Source organism: Pleurodeles waltl, chromosome 11 (assembly GCF_031143425.1).
Source record: "Pleurodeles waltl isolate 20211129_DDA chromosome 11, aPleWal1.hap1.20221129, whole genome shotgun sequence".
Lineage (NCBI taxonomy): Eukaryota > Metazoa > Chordata > Amphibia > Caudata > Salamandridae > Pleurodeles > Pleurodeles waltl.
This window is the reverse complement of record NC_090450.1, coordinates 99503258-99528346: the sequence shown is the minus strand read 5'-3', so window position 1 is coordinate 99528346 and position 25089 is coordinate 99503258. Positions and strand designations below refer to the sequence as shown.

General features: G+C 41.0%; 1 protein-coding gene across 4 annotated transcripts in view; it reads right to left on the bottom strand.

Moving 5' to 3' along the window:
• Positions 1 to 19288: 19288 nt before the first annotated feature.
• WDR49 (WD repeat domain 49) overlaps positions 19289 to 25089 on the bottom strand; it is a 436680-nt gene continuing 430879 nt past the window's right edge. For 2 of the 4 annotated variants that reach the window (XM_069213219.1, XM_069213222.1), the window contains 2 exons: positions 21718 to 21887; positions 19404 to 19535 (listed from right to left, as the gene is read on the bottom strand). In XM_069213219.1, coding sequence (XP_069069320.1) covers positions 21742 to 21887 — 146 coding nt within the window. In that variant the 3' untranslated portion in view covers positions 19404 to 19535; positions 21718 to 21741. Of the gene's footprint in view, positions 19536 to 21717; positions 21888 to 25089 lie in introns of all 4 variants that reach the window. The other 2 variants (XM_069213220.1, XM_069213221.1) reach the window with 2 other exon arrangements.

Below are 25089 nucleotides of genomic sequence, written 5' to 3'. Positions count from 1 at the left end.
TGTCTTGCAGAATCTTGGAGAACATGTTTTGGGTTCAGAAATTGGCTCTATATTAATTTCAGATCATGCGCCTGTGAGTATGGGTCTAGATCTCATACAACATAGCCAAAAAATAAAAGATGGAGCTTCAATAACCCTTTACTTCTTGATACAAGTTTTTTCCCAATTCTTTGAAAAATGTGCAACACAGTTCTCTTTAGACAATGATACTATTCAGTTATCTGTTCAGATCATTTGTGATGCCTTTTAGGCATCATCTAGGGACTTCATTATTTCCTATGTAGCCAACAAAAAGAAGATTGCTACTAAAAACTACTTCAATCCATGGATCACATCAAACAATTAGAACATATATATATACCACTCTTCCAAATCTACAATTTGTCTTAATGAGTTACTTCAAGTTAAATTTACTTTTAAGAAGAATTTGGCGGACATTGCTAACTCTTATTTACTGAAATCCAGTGCTAAATATTGTGGAGGACAAAATAAGTGAGGAAAACATTTAGCAAATTATCTTAAAATTGAAAAGGATAGAACAAAGATAGAATCTATCTCCAATCCTTCTAATTATTTGTTGCATAAAAATGATGAAATTTTAAATGAATTGTTTTAATTTCTTTTTGCAATTATATACTCCAGTATTGTACCCTTCACACAATCAGATTCTTCATTATTTGTCATCTATTAATCCACTTGCACTTCCAAATTCTGAATTCTCTGCTCTTGCCAATGACATTTCCGTTAAAGAGTTAATCCAAATGTGAATCGTTTTCAATATGGGGCAAGACGATTACAATTTCCGGCTTATGCAGATAATATTTTACTTTTTATATTGAAACCACAATCTTCACTTCCTGTGTTCTTGTTGGAAGTTGATAACTTTGCCTCTATTTCATGATATAAATTAAATAAAGATATATGTGAAATACTTTCTTTAAAGTTCCTGAAGATTTTAAACTAACCAATTTCCACTGGAACAATGATAAAATTAAATATCTGGGTCTTTGGTTAAGTCTTCCTTTAAAGATACAATCTCCTGTAACTTCCTGCAATTATTTTCTCATCCCAATTCGCTTATATCTAAATGGAACACTCTATTTTTATCTTGGTGGGGTAGATTGGATTATTTTAAGATGATGTTGCTTCCTGTGATTCTTTTTTAAAATTTCCAAATTAACATCCCATGTCATTATTTTAAGAAGATCACGTCTATTATAACTATTTTTTTATTAACACAGAAACCAGCTTCTATTTCTATTCCTATTTTGAAAAATCCCTGTAGAATTTTTCAACCCATTTGTGCTCCATATAATGAAAGTAAGGATCAGTTTCCTAGTTCATCAATTTGGTATAACAAATATCTTAAATTGAATAATATAAATATTTATTGGAACACTGGTATATAAAAGGGTTACAATTGGTGCACCAATTATTTGATAATGGGACTCCTCTTTCTTTTGTTCAGGCTCAACATCTTTTTTCTTTTCCACCCCCCTATGGCTTTAATAAATATTGTAAATAGACCATAGCAAGATTTTCTAGCTCAGCCAATATCTACTATTCACATTTCTCAAATTAAAAATCTCTTATTTAAGTCCCGGTCAACTTCCAGTATTTATCATGTTAATACTACCCCTCCGGAAGATAGACCTAAATCTAGAACAGAATTGCAGTGGGAGAAAGATTTGGATTCTTCCTTTCCAACTTCCTCATGGAATCAAATTTGGACTAAAATACGGAAATCCTCGAGAGCACCGAATGCAATTCAAACTTTGTTTTTTGTATATAATAGGTATTAATTACTCCATTGTCATTACATAAAATGAATTCTACTTCTCTGTCCCCTTGTTGCTCCTATAATAGGCCATTCTCAGATATTAAGCATATGTTATTTGAATGTCCTTTTACATAGTAGTTTTGGGTAAAAGTTTGGAATCAAATAAATATTATATTTAATACTCAAATCACTTTTAATTTTACAAATATATTTTTGAGAAGTCTTGCAGAGGAAAGGTCTCACTCTCAAAAAATAAATATTTTAATTTTAGATTTATTCTTAGCTGTTGCATTTCACCAAATTACTAAATCTTTGAAAGATTCTTCAAAATGATCCTTTCAAGCATGGTGTATGCTATAACCATAGACTAGATAGAGCTTATGTATCCCCTCTATCCCTAGCCATTAAAAGGGATATGCTATGAATACCCCTTACAAATTTCCTAACCTCTTTAGCTTCCTCTTCACGTACTCATTTTCCTAGACATAATGAGGTTTTTAAACCTTCATAAATAGTTTTCTGTTATATTTAATGTACTTGTAAATATTTTTATATTTGTGTGTATATATATATATATGTATATATATATAGGATATATGTTTAAAACTAGTGGTATTAATTTGCAAGTTGTATTTTCTTAAGAAATAATTTTCTCATGTAACTGAACTGTGACTGTATTATTTTTACAAATATTTATTGTATTTCTACAGCTGATTATTGTATTCATTATTAATACATTTGTCTTTAAGACCTTAAAAAAGTATTTATTTAGATCACATGCACCATTTAGGAGGTTAGGATCCTTCTTAAAATAGTGTTGGTATACCTAATGTAGTACCCAAGGATCTGGAGAAGGGCTTTTCTGGTTTATCTTCAGAAGAAAATGAAAACACTAGCACCCTGATTACAAGTAGGCTCTGTGAAATTACCATATGGAATTCCACTGCCATATCATGGCTAGCCCAGTGTGCCTCAACTACATTCTATCAGCCGGTTAGTCTGGAAGAGTAATATCCTCTGGAGGTTTGACAGCAACAGCAGCCCAGCCCCTTTCCCCAGTCCCTGCCAAATCTTTTCTCTGGCAAGGAGGGGCTTGCAAAGCTCCCACCAAAACTACCCTTCTTCTTCCTTCCAGTAGCCTCCTCACCCTTTCCTCACCAATACTCCACATATTTGACCTATTTCATAGACAATGTTTATTTTCAATGTACTAACTAAAGAACTGGGATAACAAACACCTGTTCTTAGTTGAGGTTCTTTTTCTACAGCTGATCCTCGCAACCTCACTCTAGAGAAGATGTATTAAGCATTTCAACAATCGTAAATGCTGTTAATCAGCATGTGTAACCTTTAAAGTTTTTTTACTTGTGTACTAATCCCATTTTAGGAGTTGGCAAAGATTCTTCTGACTCCTAAGATGAGATTCTGAATCTGGAAAGGGCATGGTGTAGGTGTCTTGTGTTTTAGTGTTTTGTGAAAGTAAAGAAAAGTTTGTTGAGGATTTGGCAGTGGTCCAGGAGACCTCTGATGTCTATTAAACAAACTTTTAAAAATCTTCATTTTTAAATTGTAGACTCATTTCTTTTATGGAAAATGGGCTGCATTTAAAAAAGAAAGTTTGCTTTACTTAGAAGCTTTCACAGACATGAAGGTGCGCTGTCCCTAGCCGGTCATCATCCCTGCGATGACCTTTAATCAGAGTGGGGGACAATTTTCAAACTACCTTATTATTAATCATGAGATTGGTCAGATTGTGACCAACTATGTTTCAGATGTTTAAGAACCAACCTATTAGCTCATTGGTAGATTCTTAAAAGTTCACAAAAATAGTGGACGCAATTTGCGACCAGTGTTTTGTGACCAGTTACTCATACATCTGACCAATAACTCTTCAGAGAGTCTTTGAATCATGGTAATGGCTTAGAGGCACTTGCACAGGTGCTTAGGTCAGCAAACAGTTTACTTCCGAACACAGCCTCTTATCCCTGTAACATATAGGTGAGTTGCTGGTCACCTTTATTGTAGTCATACTTGCAAATATGCACAAGACCATTACTCTGTCAGGGGTTCACCCACCTGTTTGACGCATGACTTATTAGTTAGTATTACATTATTATTTTGTTTTTCTTAGTCAGTTTATCTGCCAGAGTATTTTGCCTTCTGGTCAGGAAGTGTAATCAACTAGCAATATAATGCAATCCATATTTGCAGCCCATACCAATTTGTGATATATGTTAAAGCTGGAAGGTGCTGCATCAATGTCTTACTGCAGCAGTTTTACAGTGTGCTATTGATAATGTGTGCTTGATATATGTAAGTGTGATTATGTTTTTGCTCAAATGTTTGTAAGTTCTTCAATTGCACATCTATACAACGTTCCCATTGGCTGCGCAAGTCCATTTTAATCAGCACAAATTCAATGTGATATAAAGTTATTGTATTTATATAGCACTTACTCTTACTACCCTTAACGAAGTATCAAAACACTTTTCGGCGAGTAGCATGCTACTCTGGAACCCAAAAAGGATTAGTGGTGGATTAGTATAGAGAAATATGAGTTAAATTGAGCAGTGCGCATGCATGTTTGTTAGTTGGATTGAATAGTATAATGAGGAATAAAGGAGGAAAGAGTTTAGAAAGCGTTATTTGGGAGATCACAGAAGTGAGATGAGGTTTGGGGTGAGTAAACGGAGAGATGGAGGGAGGAAGAGTCTAGAAAGGGATTAGGGAGATCATGGTAGCAAAATGAGGTTTGAGATGAGTCAAAGATGGTATACTTGAGAGAAGAATTTAGAAAGAGTTATCTGGGAGATCATAGTGATAAAATGAGGTTTGGGTGAGCCACGGAGGGCTAGAGAAGGGAATAGTCTAGAAAGGGTTAATTTCGGATCACAGTAGTAGAATGAGGTTTGGGATGAGTCAGAGAGTGGAGGTAGAGGGTTTACTGAGAGAGGTATAGGATGAGACTTTGAGTAGTGCAGTGGAGAGAGTCAAAGGATTTTTTTCCTTCTACAGTAGGAGAAAAGTAATAACTATATAGATACATAGGTTCATAGGAATTGTATACATTTCTAAGAAAGATAATCTATCTAGATATAAAGTTGTTTTGTATAAACTCAGACTTTCACATTTTGATGTACTTAAAGCCAAATTATTTGTATGTTTTTTTTATATTTTAATTTATTTTTCCTCAATATTTGAATAGTGAAGCACTTGTCGATAAAATAGTTATGATAATATTTACATATTGTGATAGATAACTAAAACTGAGACCCATAAGCATGTAATAAAATAACACATGAAAACTTTGCAGTGACCTATATGCATGTTAAGCATAAGAATATATATATACATACATACATATATATATATATATATATTGGAGGGGAGGTGGGTCACAAAGCCTCCCTTCTCTAGGCTGATCTTGGCTCCGGGGACCCCATCCCCCCGGGCCCAGCCTAATCATTTTTTGGGGGAAAGGGGCTGCATGGCCCCCTCATCCCCCAGGCTGATCTCGGCCACGGGGACCCCATCCCCCAGGGCCCGGCCATTAGACCTGGGTGCCCCCCAAGCCACCCAGTCTGAATGTTGGGGACAGTGGGGACCTTAAGGTGGGAGCCAGCATTGCTGTCAGAGAGGGATCTGATAAAGAAGCTCTCTCTCTGTGAGAACAATCTTTTCTCTGTCTGCTTGCCTGCATCTCCATGGGCAGGCAGAGGAAACCTCCGCCAGATGAGGGGAGTGCTGTTTGACAACTCTCCATTCATCAAAGCAGAGTGTTTGTTGTGACTTGGTGGCAGCTTCAAAGCTGCAGCTAAGCCACAGCAAACAATTATGTCCCAGGGGGAGCACCCCAGGACATAGCAGGAGCCAGCCCTGGGGATGGCTGTCCCCAGGGCCATCATTGGCTCCGTGAGGGGAGCCACATGGCCCCCATTCAACATACATATCCCCAGGGAGGTGGGGGTCCCCGGGGCTGCAAGGGGTCCAAAGCAGACCCCTGATCTCTTTTTTCTTTTTCACATCTGCCCCGGGGAGGTGGTGGTCCTGAGGGCTGCGGGGGGCCGGGCTGCCCCCTCGCATTTATTTTAATTAATGCCCCGGGGAGGAGGTATCCCTGGAGATACCGGGGGCAGGTCCCCCCAATTTTTAAACTGAAATAAGGCCCAGGGAGGTGGCAGTCCACAGGGCTGTGGGTGGGCAGTGTGCCCCCCCTGCACTTCAATAAGCATTTTCCCAAGGACTTGGCCCACCCAGAGACTGAAAAAGATTTAGCGCAGGAGCCTGCATTTCATTTTTTTAAAACATTTTTTGCCGGATTCACTGTGAATTGTTGCAAAGATGTTTTCAAAATGCTTTTTTGCTCTGGGGGTTCCCTGTGGGACCCCAACACCAGAGCTGAAGGGTCAGGGTGAGTCTATCCTGGCCCCTTTTATTTTATTTTTTATATATTTATCTGGGACTCGGCTCAATCCAAGTTCCAAGATAGCTGCCAACATTTCCTGGTTTGAAGTGTTGGCAGCCAATCAGATCTCAGCACGAGATCGAAAGGTGTTGCGCATCCGTCGCGCCCCTATATTTACAAATTTGGATTGTCTTCAATTTCTTAAAAATTACTGCACGGATTTACACCAAATGACAATAATGACAAAATGGGCTCTTTCTGGATCAAGAGTTATTTTTGTGACAAATTTCATGTAATTCCATCTAGTGGTTTTGGCACTATTGCTGTTGAATTTTTCCTGTGGGAATTGACATTGGAAATGCTCTAATTTGCACCCTCTTTTATGGCGCTTACCCTCTTCACGGATCACCCCGTAATGCTGACGTGACTGTTGAATTTATATATATATATATATATATATATATATATATATACACTTTTGTTAAGCAGACCTAAAAAATATCTACATAATTTTAAAAACCATAGTTAGCATACATAGGTATACAAAAAGATACACATATCTAATGACATACTGTTAGACCTGCCAGCCTTAGGTTGGTCACCCCTAACTTTTTGCCTGCCTCCCTCCACTTTTTGGACACTGTTTTTGCTGGTTTTTAGACTCTGCGCACTTTACCACTGCTAACCAGCACTAAAGTGCATATGCTCTCTCCCTTTAAACATGGTAACATTGGATCATACCCAACTGGACTATTTAATTTACCTATAAGTCCCTAGTAAGGTGCACTGTATGTGCCCAGGGCCTGTAGATTGAATGCTACTAGTGGGCCTGCAGCACTGGTTGTGCCACCCACTTTAGTAGCCCCTTTACCTTGTCTCAGGCCTGCCATTGCAAGGCCTGTGTGTGCAGTTTCACTGTCACCTCGACTTGCCATTTAAAAGTACTTGCCAAGCCTAAAACTCCCCTTTTCCTACATATAAGTCACCTCTAATGTGTGCCCTAGGTAACCCCTAGAGCAGGGTGCTGTGTGGGTAAAAGGCAGGACATGTACCTGTGTAGTTTACATGTCCTGGTAGTGTAAAACTCCTAAATTTGTTTTTACACTACTGTGAGGCCTGCTCCCTTCATAGGCTAACATTGGGGCTGCCCACATACATTGTTGAAGTGGTAGCTGCTGATCTGAAAGTAGTAGGAAGGTCCTATTTAGTATGGCCAGAATGGTAATACAAAATCCTGCTGACTGGTGCAGTTGGATTTAATATTACTATTTTAGAAATGCCACTTTTAGACAGTGAGCATTTCTCTGCACTTAAATCTTTCTGTGCCTTACAATCCATGTCTGGCTGGGTTTAGTTGACAGCTCCTTGTGCATTCACTCAGACACCCCCCAAGCACAGGGTACTCAGCCTCACTTGCATACATCTGCATTTTGAATGGGTCTTCCTGGGCTGGGAGGGTGGAGGGCCGGCCCTCACACAAAGGACTGCCACACACCCTACTTGGACCCTGGCAGACAGGATTGAACTGAAAGGGGACCTGGTGCACTTCTAAGCCACTCTTTTAAGTCTCCCCCACTTCAAAGGCACATTTGGGTATAAAACAGGGCCTCTGCCCTACCACCTCAGACACTTCCTGGAGAAGAAACCTGAACCAGAACCTGCACCCTGACAAGAAGAACTGCCTGGCTGCCTAAAGGACTCACCTGACTGCTTTCTACAGAGGACGGCTGCCTTGCTGTTGCCCTGCTGTCTTGCTGATCTCCTGCCTTGCTGCAGAAGTGCTCTCCAAGGGCCTGGATAGAGCTTGCCTCCTGTTCCCTGAAATCTCAGGACCAAAACGACTTCTCTCTTGCAACTGGACTCCTTGTGGGGTGAAAAATTCTACGCACGCTGAACCGGAAAGACACCGCTCGACTTTGCGAGGAAAAGATCGACGCGTGTCTGTTGTGCGACCGGAACTTCGACGCACGGCCCGCCTGGACAACGCCGCCCGACTTCCAGAGGGGAAAGCGACGCAGCGCCTGCAGTGAGGGAGAAAATTCGACGCATCGCCCACCGGAACGACGCGCAGCTGGTCATCAAGCCCAGGATTCCACGCACAGACCCCGGGCCGTCTGAAAACCCTGTGACCCAAAGAGGAGACCCGTCTGCGTGCCGGAAATCGACGCAACGTCTTCCCCGCGTGAAAAATAACGACGCAAGTCCGTGTGTGAAGGGGCGAAACCGACGCGCACACTATTTTCCACGTGATATCTTTACATTTTCATATTGCATCTTTTATTGTTTTGACCTGCAAATATCCAGATAAATATTATATATTTTTCTAAACAGTGTGTGGTGTATTTTTGTGGTGCTATATTGTATTATTGTATGACTTATTGCACAAATACTTTACACATTGCCTTCTAAGTTAAGCCTGACTGCTCAGTGCCAAGCTACCAGAGGGTGGGCACAGGAAAATTTGGATTGTGTGTGACTTACCCTGACTAGAGTGAGGGTCCTTGCTTGGACAGGGGGTAACCTGACAGCCAACCAAAGACCCCATTTCTAACACATACATATAATCAAAGTATAAATGTTTACATACAAAGGTATATGCTGTTCAATAGTGGTTAGGTAGGAAAGAGCAAACTCTTGAGTAGTCTTCTGAAGGTAAGTCAGTTGTGCATGGATCTTACGTTTGGAGGTAATGAATGCCATAATTTGGCTGCTTGAAAAGAGAAAGATGCACCATCTGTTTTTTTCTTGTACGGTGGGGCTTTGGGTTGAGGTGCCAATCTGGAGCAGATGTTCTTTTGTTGAATGTATTTGTTGATCTTATTCCTGTTGAAAAGTGGTCCTGTTCCATGTATGGCTTTGTGGGTGATACAAAGAGGCTTGAAGGTGAATCTCTAGCAATCGGTACCCAATGTAGGGCCCACAAGGCAGGAGAGATGTGGGCTTGTGGCTTTACAAGTAGTAGTAGTCTGGCAGCAGAGTTCTAAATGTGTTATAGGGGGTCATTCTGACCCTGGCGGTCATGGACTGCCAGGGCCAACGACCGCGGGAGCACCGCCAACAGGCTGGCGGTGCTCCCATGGCATTCGCACTGCAGGGGCCCCCTAACAGGGCCCCACCAAGATTTTTAGTGTCTGCCACGCAGACACTGAAAATCGCGATGGGTGCAACTGCACCCGTCGCACCCCTTCCACTCCGCCGGCTTCATTCGGAGCCGGCATCCTCATGGAAGGGGGTTTCCCGCTGGGCTGGCGGGCGGCCTTCTGGCGGTCGCCCGCCAGCCCAGCGGGAAACTCAGAATTACTGCGGCGGTCTTTTGACCGTGCAGCGGTATTCTGCCGGCGGGACTTTGGCGGGCGGCCTCCGCCACCCGCCAAAGTCAGAATGACCCCCATAGTCTTTTCATAGTTGATAAAGATGATCCATGGGAGAGGCAATTGGCATAATTAAGTTTAGAGTGTACAAGAGAGATAGTAGCCGCCTGGACCTTGTGTTGAAATCCAAGGTGAGGGAAGATATGTTGATGAGTTTTCATAGTAATGAAGCTTGATCTTGATAATTTGTCCACTTGGGCATTCATTGATCACATGGAGTCCATGGTAATTCCACGGTTTCTCTGAAGGAGACCACTTTAGTTTTAAGAAAATAAACTTCTAGTTGATTCGCGGGAGCATAAAATGCAAGTTGGTTAAGCAGCCGTTGAAGGACAATCTTAGTATAACTGAACAATGCAAGATCATCAGCGTACAACAAATATCTAAACCTAAGACCACCAATCTTAGGGAGATGAGAGTGAACAGCATCAAGAGACAATGACAAACCTGCAATTAACAGATTGATAAGTAGGGGCGCAAGCACGCAACCCTGTTTCACACCAGAGTGGGTGACTTCTTTAGCTGCCTCTCCAGCAGCTTCTTATCGCCAGGGTGGGCAGGTCACCAGCTGTCAAGATCATCCACAGGATTGCAGTATCTCCCCTTTAACCAGTCCCCCGGCAGCATAATGAACCCGCAGTCCTACTGGCGGCATTCATCCAATGTTACCAACAAGGTCCTCCAGTGGGGCGGGTGACTCCGTCTTTCAAATTGAGTTTAATAAGGGCGAGCTCAATGACTAATCTCTTCTTGATCTTTCCTGCCTTCAATCTGAAATTACGGGAGGCACCGATGGGGAACCCAACTCTGTGCCTACCTCTATGACCGCTGTAAGTGGCTCCGCCTAGCCACAGCTTTTACAAACCCTTCAATCCACTGTGGAGGCTTTGAACTGCCACTCCGATAAGCTGGACGTCCAAGTTGATCTCTTGAATATACTTGCCACCTATGTAGCTGGCATTGACCACAAAATAGAAAACTTAAACCAGCTAATAACTAGAGCCCAAACAATCTCCAATTTTGTTCAAGCAACATGCTGCTGCTCCTCAATTATTGAAAGCTTAGCATCCTTGCCTACCCTTCTGAGTTTGGTTCTATCCAAAATTAAGAGACTATGGGGGTTATTACAACTTTGGAGGAGGTGACGGTAAAGTGACGGATATACCACCAGCCGTATTACGAGTTCCATAGGATATAATGGACTCGTAATACGGCTGGTGGTATATCCGTAATAACCCCCTATATGCTGCTTCTGCACCTCCGGTGCCCATGCTGAACCCAAGGTCCCATTCTGATTCAGCTCAGAAACCAACTAAATTAAAAACATTCGCCGATTATTTTTTTCCAGCTAAGAGTGTAACCACCACCAACCCCCCTCGGCCAGTTGTCACTGGAGTCTCAGAGCATGTCATTTCAGCCAACTGTGTTCTCAAGAACTGCCCTCTGCCTAGAATTGATCTTACGGAGTCTGTTCCCTCACATTACTCTTGCACTACTCTACAACCTGATTTAATGCAGCCATCGTCTCCAGGAGCTGATTTCATAGCTCAACACCTACTGATTAAGAAGGAAAAAAGGCTCCATAAACAACGGAACAAAAGACAGAGCCTATCCCCTCAAGGATCCTCAAACAATGCTCAACCGTCGGTTCGTCTTGAGGCATAGAAGCTGTTGCAGTCGCAGGACGTCCTTAAGGTGACTCCATTGACCAATCCTCTGATGACTAAACCAGGTGTTTTTTTCCCTCTCACTGAGCATGTCAAGGGACCTTTAGCCAGTACGATTCTACAGGAAACTGAATTTCCCCCCCAAGGACCCTTCGAATCCAGCTGAGAAAGGAAAAATAGGCAGTGTGTCTGATCCAACCATCTTACATCAGGGGTGGAGCGTCCACACTGCAGTCACACTGTTAAACCTCAAAGCAGCCCACGGAAACATCTACGGCGAGATTCTGGGCTCTGGTCCCTCTAATTCTCATAAGCTGCCTTCTGACAGTAACAGTAGGCAGTCTTTAATCTTGCTATCAAGCCACCAAACTTCTCCTATTGATACCCTTGCCCTGGGGTCCCTTTGGGCCCGTTCAACACAGCGGAACAGTTACAGCCCAGGTCTCCCTTGTATCCCTCAACGGCCTCACTGGAGTGTACAACCACTAAACTTGTGTTTATCCCAGAATATCGTTCAAGCGGCCCCCATGAAATTTTTTTAATTGGGGGAACATCTTACGACTTTTCAAGGCCATTTTTTAATTGAACCATATTGATTCTAAGGAAATTGCCTCTATTGAATTCCTTGACTTAAGGGGGTCTCAAGTCAGGGAATCCAAGGTTTCTCACTTCCTTAGATACTTTAAGCGGTGGTCACAGATCGTCAGGCCAGGTGTAGAGTGAGTCATCATTTTTCCTATTGCCACATATGAGTATTTCAGTTTTGGAAGCATTCGATTTGAAATGGCTCCATGTCATTCACTGATGAATGGCTCTGAGGCAACTAAAAATTTCTGAGTATCCAATGTATGTGGGGCTTTTCAGTTTAAGGAGCATTTGTGTGTCATCTGCATAGTTATAGCATGTGAGCTGAACTTCATCGCTGATTGCCAGTAATGACTTCATGTAGACATTGAAAAGTATGGCTGAGATCAAAAAGCCTTGAGGGACCCTCGCTTTTGTGGTTTGATGCAAAAGGGGGAGTATGGATGACAATTGCTCTGTTTTGAAGGTAGGTTCTGATCCAGTCTAGTGCAGTCCCCACTATGCTGGCTTCATAGAATCTTTGTAAAACAGTATCATGGTCATCTGTGTCGAAGGCAGCTGAGAGGTGAAATAGTGCAGCAAGCCCATTCCAGTCTACTGTGTTTTAAGGACATCCTAGATCATGGGTACTCACAAACATTTTCCCAGGGGCCGCACAGTTTGGTCTGTGATGTGACCGAGGGCCGCATTGATGCCAGCAGGGTGGCAGTCGGAGGGGTTTTGAGGGGTAGTGGTAAAGTGGTTGTAGGGGAAATGAAGCGTATACATCCAGTGTCTGAATTGCGCAATGTGAAACCAGAAACTTGGGTATAAATCTCGGCTTCTCCACTTAACCAAATTGTGTGATCCTCGGCAAATGTTTTATTTCACTTTATCTCCTTTTTCTTCATCGTCACATATAAGAATCTTGAAATACGTCTTCAGGATGTATGCTGTATAAAACCTTCTGGGTCGGATTTAAGAAACTGTAATATTGTTAATGTATAATAGAAACCCAGCCCTCCCAAAGAGTTCACATAACAACTGACTAGCCTCTTAGTTCACAGTGTGTGGGAGGTGGATGGGGGATGAAAGTTTGTAAATTTATGTTTGAAAAATATCCCTTTAAAAAATACTTCTCAATGCAGTGAAATAATCGTGTGTACTAAGGCAAAATGGTTCTGCAGATTAATGAACTGCACTTTTTGAATTTCAAACAGATCATACTTTTATATTTTTGCTGCAAGATGTATTTAATAATGAAGGTGTTTCTAAAGTTGAGTTCCAGGACACCCTAGTTGCTCCCTTTTCAATTAGCCTCCAATTGGCCGTACTTTGAGTATCACTGTCCTAGATGGAAAAGAGTGCAGATTCAATAATGAGAGGATGGCGGAGACAGAAAGTGAGAATGAATGAATAACAGAAGGAGAGAGAGAGTAAATGAAATAAGGATTTAGACAGAGATAATGAAGGAACAGTGGAGAGTGAATGAATGATGGAAATAGAAACAATTCATGAACAGTAGAGAGAGAAAATGTAATGGTAGAGAGGGAATGAACTGTGGAGAGAGATCGAGATTGCATGAATGGTGAAAATTGAGAAAGAGCCTGAATAAATGATGGAAGAAGGAGAGAAAATCAAAGAATGGTTCAGCGATAAAGAAAACAAATAATTACGGAGAGAAATAATAAAAGAATAGTGAGGCGAGAAAGAAATAGAGAGAATGCATGAATGATGGAGAGAGTGAGAGAGAACATGAATGGATAATAAGCGGAGGAGAATAAATGGATGAATCAGTGATGGAGAGGGAGTTGATGAATACATGAAAACTGGAATCAAAGAATTAATGAATGGTGGAGATACAAAGCAAGAGATAACGAGTGAATCAAGGGTGGAGAGAGTTAATGAATGAATTAATGAAAGGATGGTGGCGAAAGTGCCAGGACACCCTGTAGCTCATTACCCCAGATGACCGCCAAAAAGACTGATTATTACACGGCTTTTTGAAAGACCAAGGAAGGAAGAGAGTGTCGGTTTCGGAAAATAGAAGTCACGGCTACCTTCCCTTTTAATTTAGAAGATGTACATTGACGACCATCCACAGTAAAACATTTATGAGGCAGCTCGCGCACAGAAATGTGAAATCTCCGACGGGTTTACGCTCACAATAAAAAAAGGCCCAGTGATGTGTTACCGCATGTCAAGCTGAATTTAAAGGCACTTAAAGTAAAGGTGAAACGGGACAGCAGTGCAGTACAAAACTGCGGTTGTGCGAAACCTTGGGGAGGTTGAAATGCTGAGTGTATATTTAGAAACATTTTGTACAGCAGCATAATTTAAACACATTGATTAAAATGTCACAATATATCTTACTGAGTTTTTAGGTGTGATTTTCGGCGATTGTCTAGTTTCTTTTCTAAGATTGAGATAACAATTCGGATGCGACCGTGACAAAAGATCTAGTTACGTGTCTGTTGAAGTAATAGATTAATAGTGCCTCGAGGATTTTGTACAATGCAAAAGGAGTAAACTGGAATGTGTTTTCTGTACGAGGGAAGCTGTGATGAGCTGAAGCGTTTTTTTGTTTACATATTGTCAGGTATAGGCCATCGCCTCTAAGGGCTCCCTTACAAGTTGCCTCGTGCCAGGTGTGGTACTACACCCGGTATTACCGACAACAGGCGCGAATATTTCTGAGTTTTTCAGGTGGGATGGGGATTAATGGGTAACGAGGTATTCATTGTACCACTCTGCATGTTGTAGCAGGGGACAGGTGTCCGGAAATACTAGGCCTCTAGTAATTCCGTTGTTGCAGAAAACTGGAGCTTTTGTCTGAAACTGGACTACCAGGCACTTGAAATGAGGGCAATAGATAGAGTCAAACTCACAGCAGCCACATTTGCCTTGAAAAGGGAGAAATTACTGTTGCTGGGGGACACGCCACTCACCAAAAAGAAACTGTAAAAATTAGATGGCGGGCCGAAACTGACCGTTTTCATCTCACCTCCCGTCTAGAGCCTCATTACGAGCCAGGGAGAGAAAAAATCCGCTATGGAATTCTGCTCTGCCTGATCACGAAAGGCCCGGTGTTTTCGCACTCAGTTTCCCGTTGTGTCACGAACACAAGACACAATTTTGTTGTCTGCTAGGAGAAACGGCCTGTACATTTCCTTTAGGCTTTGGCTGCCACAGTAGTTAGGCCATATCATCAAACCCTGGTCTTCATTATCTCTGGTAAAAGGAAACATGCAGTACTGCGCTCGGGCAGGGACACTTCTTTCCAGTAGCAGCTGCTGCCAGGAAGGGGGTGGGTGGAACCAATAAGGGAAAAAACCTTAAATGCCGCCTCGGTGTTCCGCCGCTCCTGCCGCCTCCATTCTTCTTGTCTTCTTCCTCCCCTACCCCCAATCCCGCCACTTCTCTCATACTGTTACCAACATGAGAGAATTCTCGGGATTGGCCTGAGTGGGCAGAAATGATGCTCAAGCGGGGAGTGGGAGCCTGCGCTTGGTTTCCACCTGGCTGTGCAACATAGCTAGGTGGAGAGCTCTAAGTGCGCATGTCAGTTTGGCCGGCGTCCAAACTGACATGCGCACTTAGAAATGCACATGCCACTCCTACCTGGTGACATGGGGTGGCTGGCTCTGCCCTGGCCTGCCTTCACTAAGCAGAAAAATAAATTGATAATGAAATAATTTTATTATCACTTTATTTTTCTGCTTTCAGCAGGGAGACACTCCTCCGCCATAGCGGAAGGGGCGCCCTTGCTTCTTTCCCTTCCCTCGCCTACCTTCTCCACCTCTTTCCTGCTAAGATCATGTGGTTAATGGGAGCATTAAATGCTACAGAATTAGAATCTTGTGAGCTTTTACGCCAGATAAAATCAGGTTTGGACACTTTTATGGGGATCAATGTGTAATACATGGTACCAGTGGGGTGTTATCACATGGTACCAGTAGTTTTGAATGCAGGGTTGGCATCCTTCCTATACCGAGCAACTCATAATGACAGCCCTAATATAGCCTCTCTTTATTAAGCAAGTGATGGCTTCAGATACATAATGTTTCCAAAACTGCTGCATATTTCAACTGGCACGGTGTTTGGAAAAGATAGCCATTTTGAACCCAAGATTGAAACTGATTCCAGATATAAAGGCTCATTTTTATGGGATTTTGGCACAGGGCAGTGCAGCAAGTCACCTTGCTATGCTGCCCTGCATCAAAGGGAAAGTGCAGAAATGTGCTGCATCTATGTCATATGGCGCAGACCTGTCCTTTCCCCTTCAGCTGATGCCGATTTGGCAGCCTACCACCTTCAAAGGCATGCTTGCACCATGGTGCAAGGGTGCCTCAATTGCATACTGGAATGTTTTGTGTAGGAAGGGGCACCTTCCTGCACAAAAACAGTCCTGGGAGGCGTAAGGTTTTAGCGCATCCCCAGGTTTACAAGGTCTTGTAAATTTGGGGATGATTCAAGATCCATGGGTTTTGCATGGAACATCCACCGCAACTCCCATGGAAAGCCTCCCTTACACAAAGCAAGTCAATGCAGCTGTTTGCACTGCCTTGCCCTAATCCAAAGTGGCTTTTTGTGGCCTCATAGATATAATTTAAAGGTTTGCATTTCCGTTACATCACAAAAGTGATGCAACCGTGCATAAGGGGCTTGTGAATATGCCTCAAAAAGTCCTCCCACTCACATAGAAAATCTCCTCAATATGGAGTCTCTGGGTCAGGGTATTGGAGGGGAAGCATGAACCCTTCAAATAGTCCTTATTGTTACCTCAGTGTTCCTTCTATCACTGGCTCAGTTGGACACAGACCATCAAGCCCTGTAAGAGACTTAGAAATTGTTGATCTCCACCTTCCTTCTGGATTTAGAGCTCTTTCTAATCATTGTGCTACATAGAATATACAAGTGTGTTTTTTGGGGTCATGAAAACATTACAAGTATTTTGTTTTAGCTACTAAGGTCGAGTTTTTCTGTGAAGAATAATTAGTAAAAGGAAGCAATGCTCACCATAAATAATTGTTTTGCACGTAACTCTAAATTTTTCAAACCAGTGTTGGCCGAGTTTTAAAGTGCTCGACTCACGCTAAAGTTTAAAACATTGAAATAATGTTTGAGTGTTTCTGACTCAATCAAATTACTTTTAAATTGACTCTAAGGCCTTTATCCCACATAGTGACCCCAGAGAGCACTAATTTAGCACACAGGCTCTGCCACAGTTTTGGGCTGACTTGTGTCTTACATAGATGAGCGGATGGAGCAGCACTACATTACCACTGTACTTGGTGGTAAATGGTGGCTTGTCATAGTAACTTTCAAAATGTGTGACGCTTTAATCTGTAATTGTAACTGCTTCTGTTGACATGTCTAAAGTAAAGAACAGAACATAAAATATCATATACAATGCAACATAACACAGTTATGACATAACAGGGCACATCGCAACAAAACAGTCTGAAAAGAATATGAAACAACCACAGTACAACATACACAAATCACATTGCAAAAATGCAACACAAGTACGCAGCAGCATACAAAACAACAGCATTACACATCAAAAAGCCAAACAACAAAGTTGCACAACTTTTCTTCTCACACATCACAACCTCCAGAGCCTTCTTTTCATATTGCAGTTGTAAAAGTTGTATTCACCAAGCACTCCCTTAATTTACCGCCAAGGTCCTAAAATATTGTCAATCAAATATGTTTTTGATGCAGCCCCTGGTGTGCTTAGAACCTAACGTTAAAATGAGTGACTGAAGTTGTAGTTACTTAGAATCGTCTCAATGGATGGATCCATGGACACATCAGTTCGAATGGCTCTTTACAGTCAATTACCCGTATTTACACAATTCTCCCTTTGTTTTACTTTTAAATTGTTTATGCAGAGAAAGAAGGGGATGGGAAGAGATGTTAAGCAACAGAGCTACTGTTAATTTTGTGAGAATTAGCTGAATAATTGAGCTGCTAGGCTACTAAGGCTAATTTAACTTATATATTCATATATCGAATAAACAACTTAACAGTATTGTTATTATTGAAGTCATTTATGCCTTTCTGACATATTTCTCTTTCCTTTTGTCTCTCACTCTTTTATCCCAGTCACTCTTCCTCTTCGTTGGTATAAATTTGGTAGTGGCTTTTGTATGTTTCTTGGTATTTCTTTTTTGTAAAAATATATGCAAGAGCAGTCATTGCAACTTGCCTTGCCCTGATGAAGTGACAAACATGATATAAGGTGCTGTGGAACGTGTTGGCATAAAAGCAGTTCGATGGATTTTCTTACTGAATACATACGTGTAATACATAAAGACTGTTATGTATTAAAGGATGATTAAAAATCTGAAATCTAGTTAGATAAAAAGTATGTCACAACCTAAATTCAATCTAAAAAATCATGTAAAAATCCCTCATTTTGATATGAATATAAATTTGGAACTCCCTGCAAGCTGAACTGAGGATCTTCCAAATGTTGGCATCTTTCAAAGAGACTTTTCTATCATCTACCTATACGATCTATAGGCATATCCTCCCAAATAGGCCCACAAGCAACTCAGAGGGTCTTCTGACAAAGACTGACCCTCAAATAACGTCATGGGATACTAGACCTACATCATTAATGATCACTGGCCCAGAAGTTAGGGAATTGCCTCTTAGACCTGTCTGTCTCTTTCTGTGAGAGTTGCGGTATCAAGTGACCCCCCCTCTTAAGCTAGCGTGTTCCAAAACAGTAAGAAGATTAGATAAATATTCTCGTGCCTCCATTCTGTCTAACTGTCCTTGCACCATAATTATAAAGGAATTCAACAATGCAATAGATTATTTCTTTACATCTCAGCTAGCAATTTAGTGTTGTTTCTAGCTGTAGAACAAGTGTGACCTCTAAGATTCAGTAACTGGGTAATACTTTCAATATCCCTAAGAAAACTCTCTCTCTCTCTCTCTCTCTCTCTCTCTCTCTCTCACACACACACACACACACACAGAAACACGCTCTCACTCTTTCTCTCTGGTCTTCAGATTGATGATTAACATGTCCACTTGTATAGCTAACAACCTTATTGCATATTGACATTGTGATTATCCCCTCACTCTTTTGGAAGCAGAAAGGCTCTGGAAAGGCAACCACTGCTAATCATCTCCCATTGCAAACTGTGTCACTTACCATAACAAATATTCCACAATGGCTTCAGCCAAAGAATATTTAAATGATCTAAAACTATTATCTATGAAATAGTACCTCATTAGCGGTCAGCGATAAGTGCAAGGACTGCGCCATTATCGTATATTTTAATTAAATGAACAATATGATTAATGTATTTAAACAATACATACACTATCAGCATAATAGCAATAAATTCATGGTCTATTTAAGTTTTTTTGAACTCTGAAATTTAACACTGTCCGCTATTTGGTTAAAAAGGGTGAAACCAGTGTTAGAAAATCAACTTCTCTGTTGGCCGAGAATAGTAAAAAACATAAGACAAGCTGGTATTATTTATTTATTTATTAATTACCAAAAACTAAAGATTTTGAACTTCATACAAGCCACGGAGTCCTTTATTCACATTTACAGATGTTTGTAGAATCAGCTTGTAGTTTGACAAGCCAGAATTTTCTTTTCAATTTGGGCTCTGATTCTTGGCTTTTCTCTCCTTCGAGATTTTCTTGATATGTTGTGCAGAGATATACAATCCTTTTTTCCACATATAATAAAAAATGCTTCACTGACAGCTGTTCTAGAAAAAAAAGGCAGGGAATTAGTAGGATTACGTTTCATTTTAAGAGAGACATTCAGAGATACATTGAATAAACTGTAACTCAAGCCCCCGTGCGATGCATGGGGAGGTACTCGACGCAAGCAACAGCATCTCTCTGAATTTTCACATGTAAAGGGATTTTTGAACCTCAGGTCGCTGGAAACACTGAGCAGCAATGTGGTGCATAGCTGGAAGTTTCTGATTACCTACCCAAAGTGGGTGTACAGAGCAGGAACAGCAAAACCCCCCTAGGACTCCATGTAAAGCCAGATACACTTAAGTCATGCAAAGCAACGTGGACCGTGAAGCTCAGCCTTTAATTTTAACGAGGCCCCATTATATGACACTCACTAGCTAACAAAATCAGTAAGCAGCCAATCTGGGCTCATTTTACTGCAGCTATACCAGGATCTGGATGGATGTTGGTCGGTGTATTCCATGTGTGGCCAATAAGGCCCACGCCCAGATAAGTCATAAGATGCCCATCCTTGGCCCACTACAAGCACTGCTAAGACTAAGATGTGCCAGGGTCCATAAGAGCTATAATCTAATTGTTAGTGACACAGTGTATACCTAGACTTTGAGCTTTGACTGTTGACCCATCAATCTGAAAAAGGAAACAGAAAGGCCAGAGGAGAAACAGCGGATTTTGCACTAACAATCAAACTTCCATCGGATTCTTAATGAAAAGTAAGTATATCACTTTGGTGTAGGAGTTGCACTGATAAACAGTGATGTATGCTATGAGGGGCAGAGTGGTATATTGAGAGGCACCCTGGCCTTTTACTCCAGGTGCACCTCTAACTGAAGGTTATCCATGCATCTGAAAATTCAGAACCCCCACATTGACCGTCTCATCTAAATACAGCGTATAGGGTCAGATGTGCGAAAATGCAATTGTGCATTTCATTAAAAAGCGACTTCATAGAAATCGCTATTTAGGAAATACAAAATGCTATGTTCCAACGTACTGATTTTCTAATGGCAAGTCCTACGGAACAGGAATCGCAATTAGGAAATCGCAAATAAGAACTCTCATGCCATTTGTGACAATGGGCTAGTTTTGCATTTCCCAAATAGCAATTTCCTAATAGGAAAAAGCTATTTGAGAAATGCAAAACCAAGGATGACCATGGCAAAAAGGCCCCCTGAAATGCACCCCAAAAATAGTAGTGCAATGTAGAGCACACACTATTGAAATTTAAAAAAAGCATTTTGGGGTGCTTTTTTTTAATTGCACATGGTTACCATCGACTTGAAGTCGAGGGTAATTGCATTTCCTAAATGGCCAATTCACATGTAGGAGAAATTGCAAATTGCGATTCCCTAAAGGGCTTTGTACATCAGAAAGGCCCATTTTGCATTTCTTAAAAGAGCGAAATAGCCATTCAGACCCTTAAGAAATGCAAAATGGCTTTGTACATCTGGCCCACAGACACTAAAAACCTAAGGACATGGTTGAGTTATGGTGCACCCATGTGCTGACTGTGGCAGCGGAAGACAAAAAGTAGTTGCCTTGTTGAATCAGACTGGTTAGAGCTGATTGCACCCAGGACAGCACTGTGTTCAGTTCCCCTAATCCTGATCAGGTGCTTGTATTTTGGTGCCTACGTGAAACGCTCTATTATCCCTGGACCAAGTTCTCTCTACATAAAACTTAAAAAAATTGGATGGGCTTGGCTTCTAGGGTGTTTACGAGCCAAGTAAACTGATTAGGAACAATTTGGGGAACCCAGTACTGATCTGGAATTTCCTCTTAAAATTTAGCAATGAATGACAGATTGGTCTGTAATTTGCAAAAGCTGCAGGGTCCGTTTTCTATTTTTACATTTTGTGTTTTTATTTATTTAAAAGAGAAATCATTTTGATATTTGTCTTTAAAGTCTATTTTTCTTTAAAGTTTCTTTAAAGTCAATCATTCTAATTCCAACGCTGTTCCCAAATTCTCCCAGAATAACATAAAAAACAGAATTGCATAAACTATACTTGAATGACATTTCACTATTCCTCTCTCGATTAATGTCAAACCTCATCAAAAATGAAGATATCTTCTTACGGCCATGCATCGGAAAGGATGAGTGATTCGACTAACTTTAAAACTTTACAGCTATCTGCACTAACTGATTGATATATACTCGTACAATTTATTATACATGTTCACCTTTCTCCTTGCAGGAAGACAGATTTACTTTTCGCTCAGGCTTCTTGGCTTCTTAATTATTTTTATCTTCCCTTCACAGAACATTTCCACGTGCCGCTGTTTTGCTTTTTTTTCACGGTCCAGAATTTCCTTGGGGAAGAGGCTTTTCTCATCAAAAACAGCTTTTAAGGCTGCCGTATAAAAGTGAGCATACATTATTCAAGTGCTGCCACGCTTGTCATATTATAAATTCATCACATGCGAAAAGTGACTTTTTTTGTTAATAAATAGGATGAGAATTTTAATGTATACAAAAAACGATTGTTATATTATTGCATGCAAATGATCATCTCTCCAGTGAACTAGATTTGAACCCTTTTTGACTGTGTTTTATCACTTATAGTTTATTCGTGGTTAATAAATAATCGTATACATTTTAAAATATTCATAACATCAATATACAAATGGCATGGAAACTTCAATATTCTTCAATCCATCAAAAAAGAAAAATAGCCGATCTGTTAAAAGCACAACATTTTTCGGCTTGATAATTTAGCAGCAAAAGGATATCGCCACCCTTAATTCACCATTAACTAGTACCGAAAAACTACATCACACATTCTAACATTTTTAACTTGTGTTTGATACAGCATCACATTACAGAGGACAGCAGGCCAATCCCCATTAATTTCACATGAAAGAACATGCCCAAAATGAATTCGCATCTATTTGACATCCAAGATGAGTATCTCAATATCTTAAATATTTTCAAAGTGGCATTGACCTCATAGGCAAGATAAATAAGGGCATCAGCTGGCTTAAAACTTAGTGAAAACATTACTGCATTTTTACAGTTGATATTAATGCTTTTCATTAGTAATACTCTAAGCTCTGTGTTTGTGTCCCATATTCATCAATCATGGCTGCAACCAAGTGGAACAAAAAACATCAATAAAATTCAACCATGTGGACCAAAACTCTAAATAAGGACATTCGATACCCAGCTATATAGAGTCCAACAGAGTATTAGAGGCTGCATGCCAAGAGCTAAAGAGCCAACTTTAGGTGGATACTAAAGATCTTAAGCATGTATAATGAGCAGTTTTCCTGATCGAGGCATACAAGAGAGTTTAGAAAAAAAACATTAAATGTTTGCAATGCTTTAGACAACAACATTATTGTTTTATGTTTATGATAAATCGCAGGCTTCCTAGACGAACAAGGGTGAAAATGTACTCCAATATGTTTATTGTTTTCCTCTATTTCTTGACAACCATAGAAATAATTCTTTTTATCAACAATAAAGTATAGCTACTTCAACCTAAGGAATATACTGACTTTCCTCTTGAATATTACCTAATAAGTTACTAGCTGCATAATTATGTAAACACTCAGTTTTAAGCCTACTGCTGTACAATCACATAAAAGAAGATCCCTGAGTAACTGAGTCAGATGTACGAAGCTATTTTGTAGTCGCAAAGTGTGAAATTCCCCTTTTGTGACCGCAAAATGGCTTTGTTGCATGCATCTATTTTGCGAATCGGTATCCTGTTACCTACTCGCAAAATAGGGATTGCGTCTTCCAATTAGGAAGAGGCATGCCAAGGGCGTCCCTTCTTGATTGTGACTCGCAGGCCCAAGTGTGACAGTGTTGCGATTGTGAATGCAGTCCCAAAACAATTACTGTTATCACTAATTTCAAATTGGTGGTAGCCCATTCACAAATGGGATGGGGTTCCCAAGGGACCCCTTTCCCTTTGTGGCTGGGGGTACCTGCATTATTTCAGCGCAGGCAGAAGTCCCATAGACCATTGCCTACTCTGAAAAAATAAAAAGATGATTTTTCATTTTTGTTTTTGAATACATCCCGTTTTCCTTTAGGGAAAACAGGCTGCATAAAAAAATGCTTTATTGATAAAGCAATCACAGACATGGTGGTCTGTTGTCCCCAGCAGGCCACCATCCGTGTGATTGTGCCACTTCACAAATGGGTCGCAAATTGCAACCTGCCTCATGAATATTGATGAGGCAGGTCCTTGTGAGCCATTTGACAATCAAAGTGTTGTTGACACTGTTGTAAATTTTGTTTTGTGACTCGCAATTTGCGATTCACAAACAAAATGCAAATTGCAAGTCGCAAAAAGAAATGGTCATATATGTGGCCCCGAGTGTGTAGATCTCACCGGCAAAAACAGCGGAACAGTGTGTGATTGCTGAAAATAAAAATCTAAGTTCAATAAATGTTAACCCACCCAGTGGCAAGCACACTCTTGTCAACCCTCTAGGATCAATCTGGCAAGAGGCCTGTCTAGCAGAAATAGGGGATAATTTATCCCAAGAGTTTAAAAGCAGCTCATCAATAGCAACAAACTTTGGGGCAGATTTCCAAGCCCCTAGCACGTCTAAGGACCACCTTAGCATCATTTTATTAATGCTAAGGCAGCAGGTTGTAGGCCATTCCCCTCGCCATATTTACAAAGTGGAGCGATATATGCATTGCACCACTTTGCAACCCTTTGCCCCATATTATGTCTGTACCAGGCATAATGTATGCAAGGGGCCGTCCCCCCCCACAGGGATGCCTGAAAAAATGGCAAAGTGAAATTTACATGATTTCACTGCCCTGCTTTTTCCATCAGTTTTAACGCCTGCCAACGGCAGGGGTTAAAGTGACGCTCCTATAGTGGCCGACGGACCTCCCTGTCCTTTGCTGCACTAGTGGCAACATTTCTCACGCTAGTGCAGCAAAGCACCACAATAGCATGAAAAATGTAGACGCTGTTGTGGTAACGACTGCCATGGTGCACCATATTGTAAATACGGTGCAACCACAGTGTTGTTACAGGGGCTCAGGGGAATGCAAGAAAATGGTCTATCGGGACCGATGCACCATTTTCTTGTAAATATGCCCCTTTGTACAGAAATTTAAATTCAAGTATGAGATTTCCCAATGGTTTTGAGAAGATCATGATCAAATAATGCAATGGGTCAGTAGCTTGAACCTATGCCTGACGGATAAGTAGGGCCAGCACCATGGTGTACTGAGTAGAAAATATCCCCTCTTGGAAACTGAGCAAATAATGATCCCTAATTATTCTATTGATTTCCTCCAGTATAATCTTAGAGAAAGTCTTAACTGGAGGGCAAAGTATCGCTAGGATTCCATGATCATCTGGATTACTTTTTGAAAGCCTTTGTTGAAAAGAAGGAACAAGAGAGAGAACCTGTACATGCTTCAGACAAGGGGCCCACATTCAGAATGGAACCAAAGAGCAGTATTAGAAAACATACCCACCAGATCAGATCAAATTTAAGAAAATAATTTGACAAATGTTTTACACCAATAGTAGCAGAGGCTTTGTATGTGAATAGTGCTTCAGAGATTTCTGTACC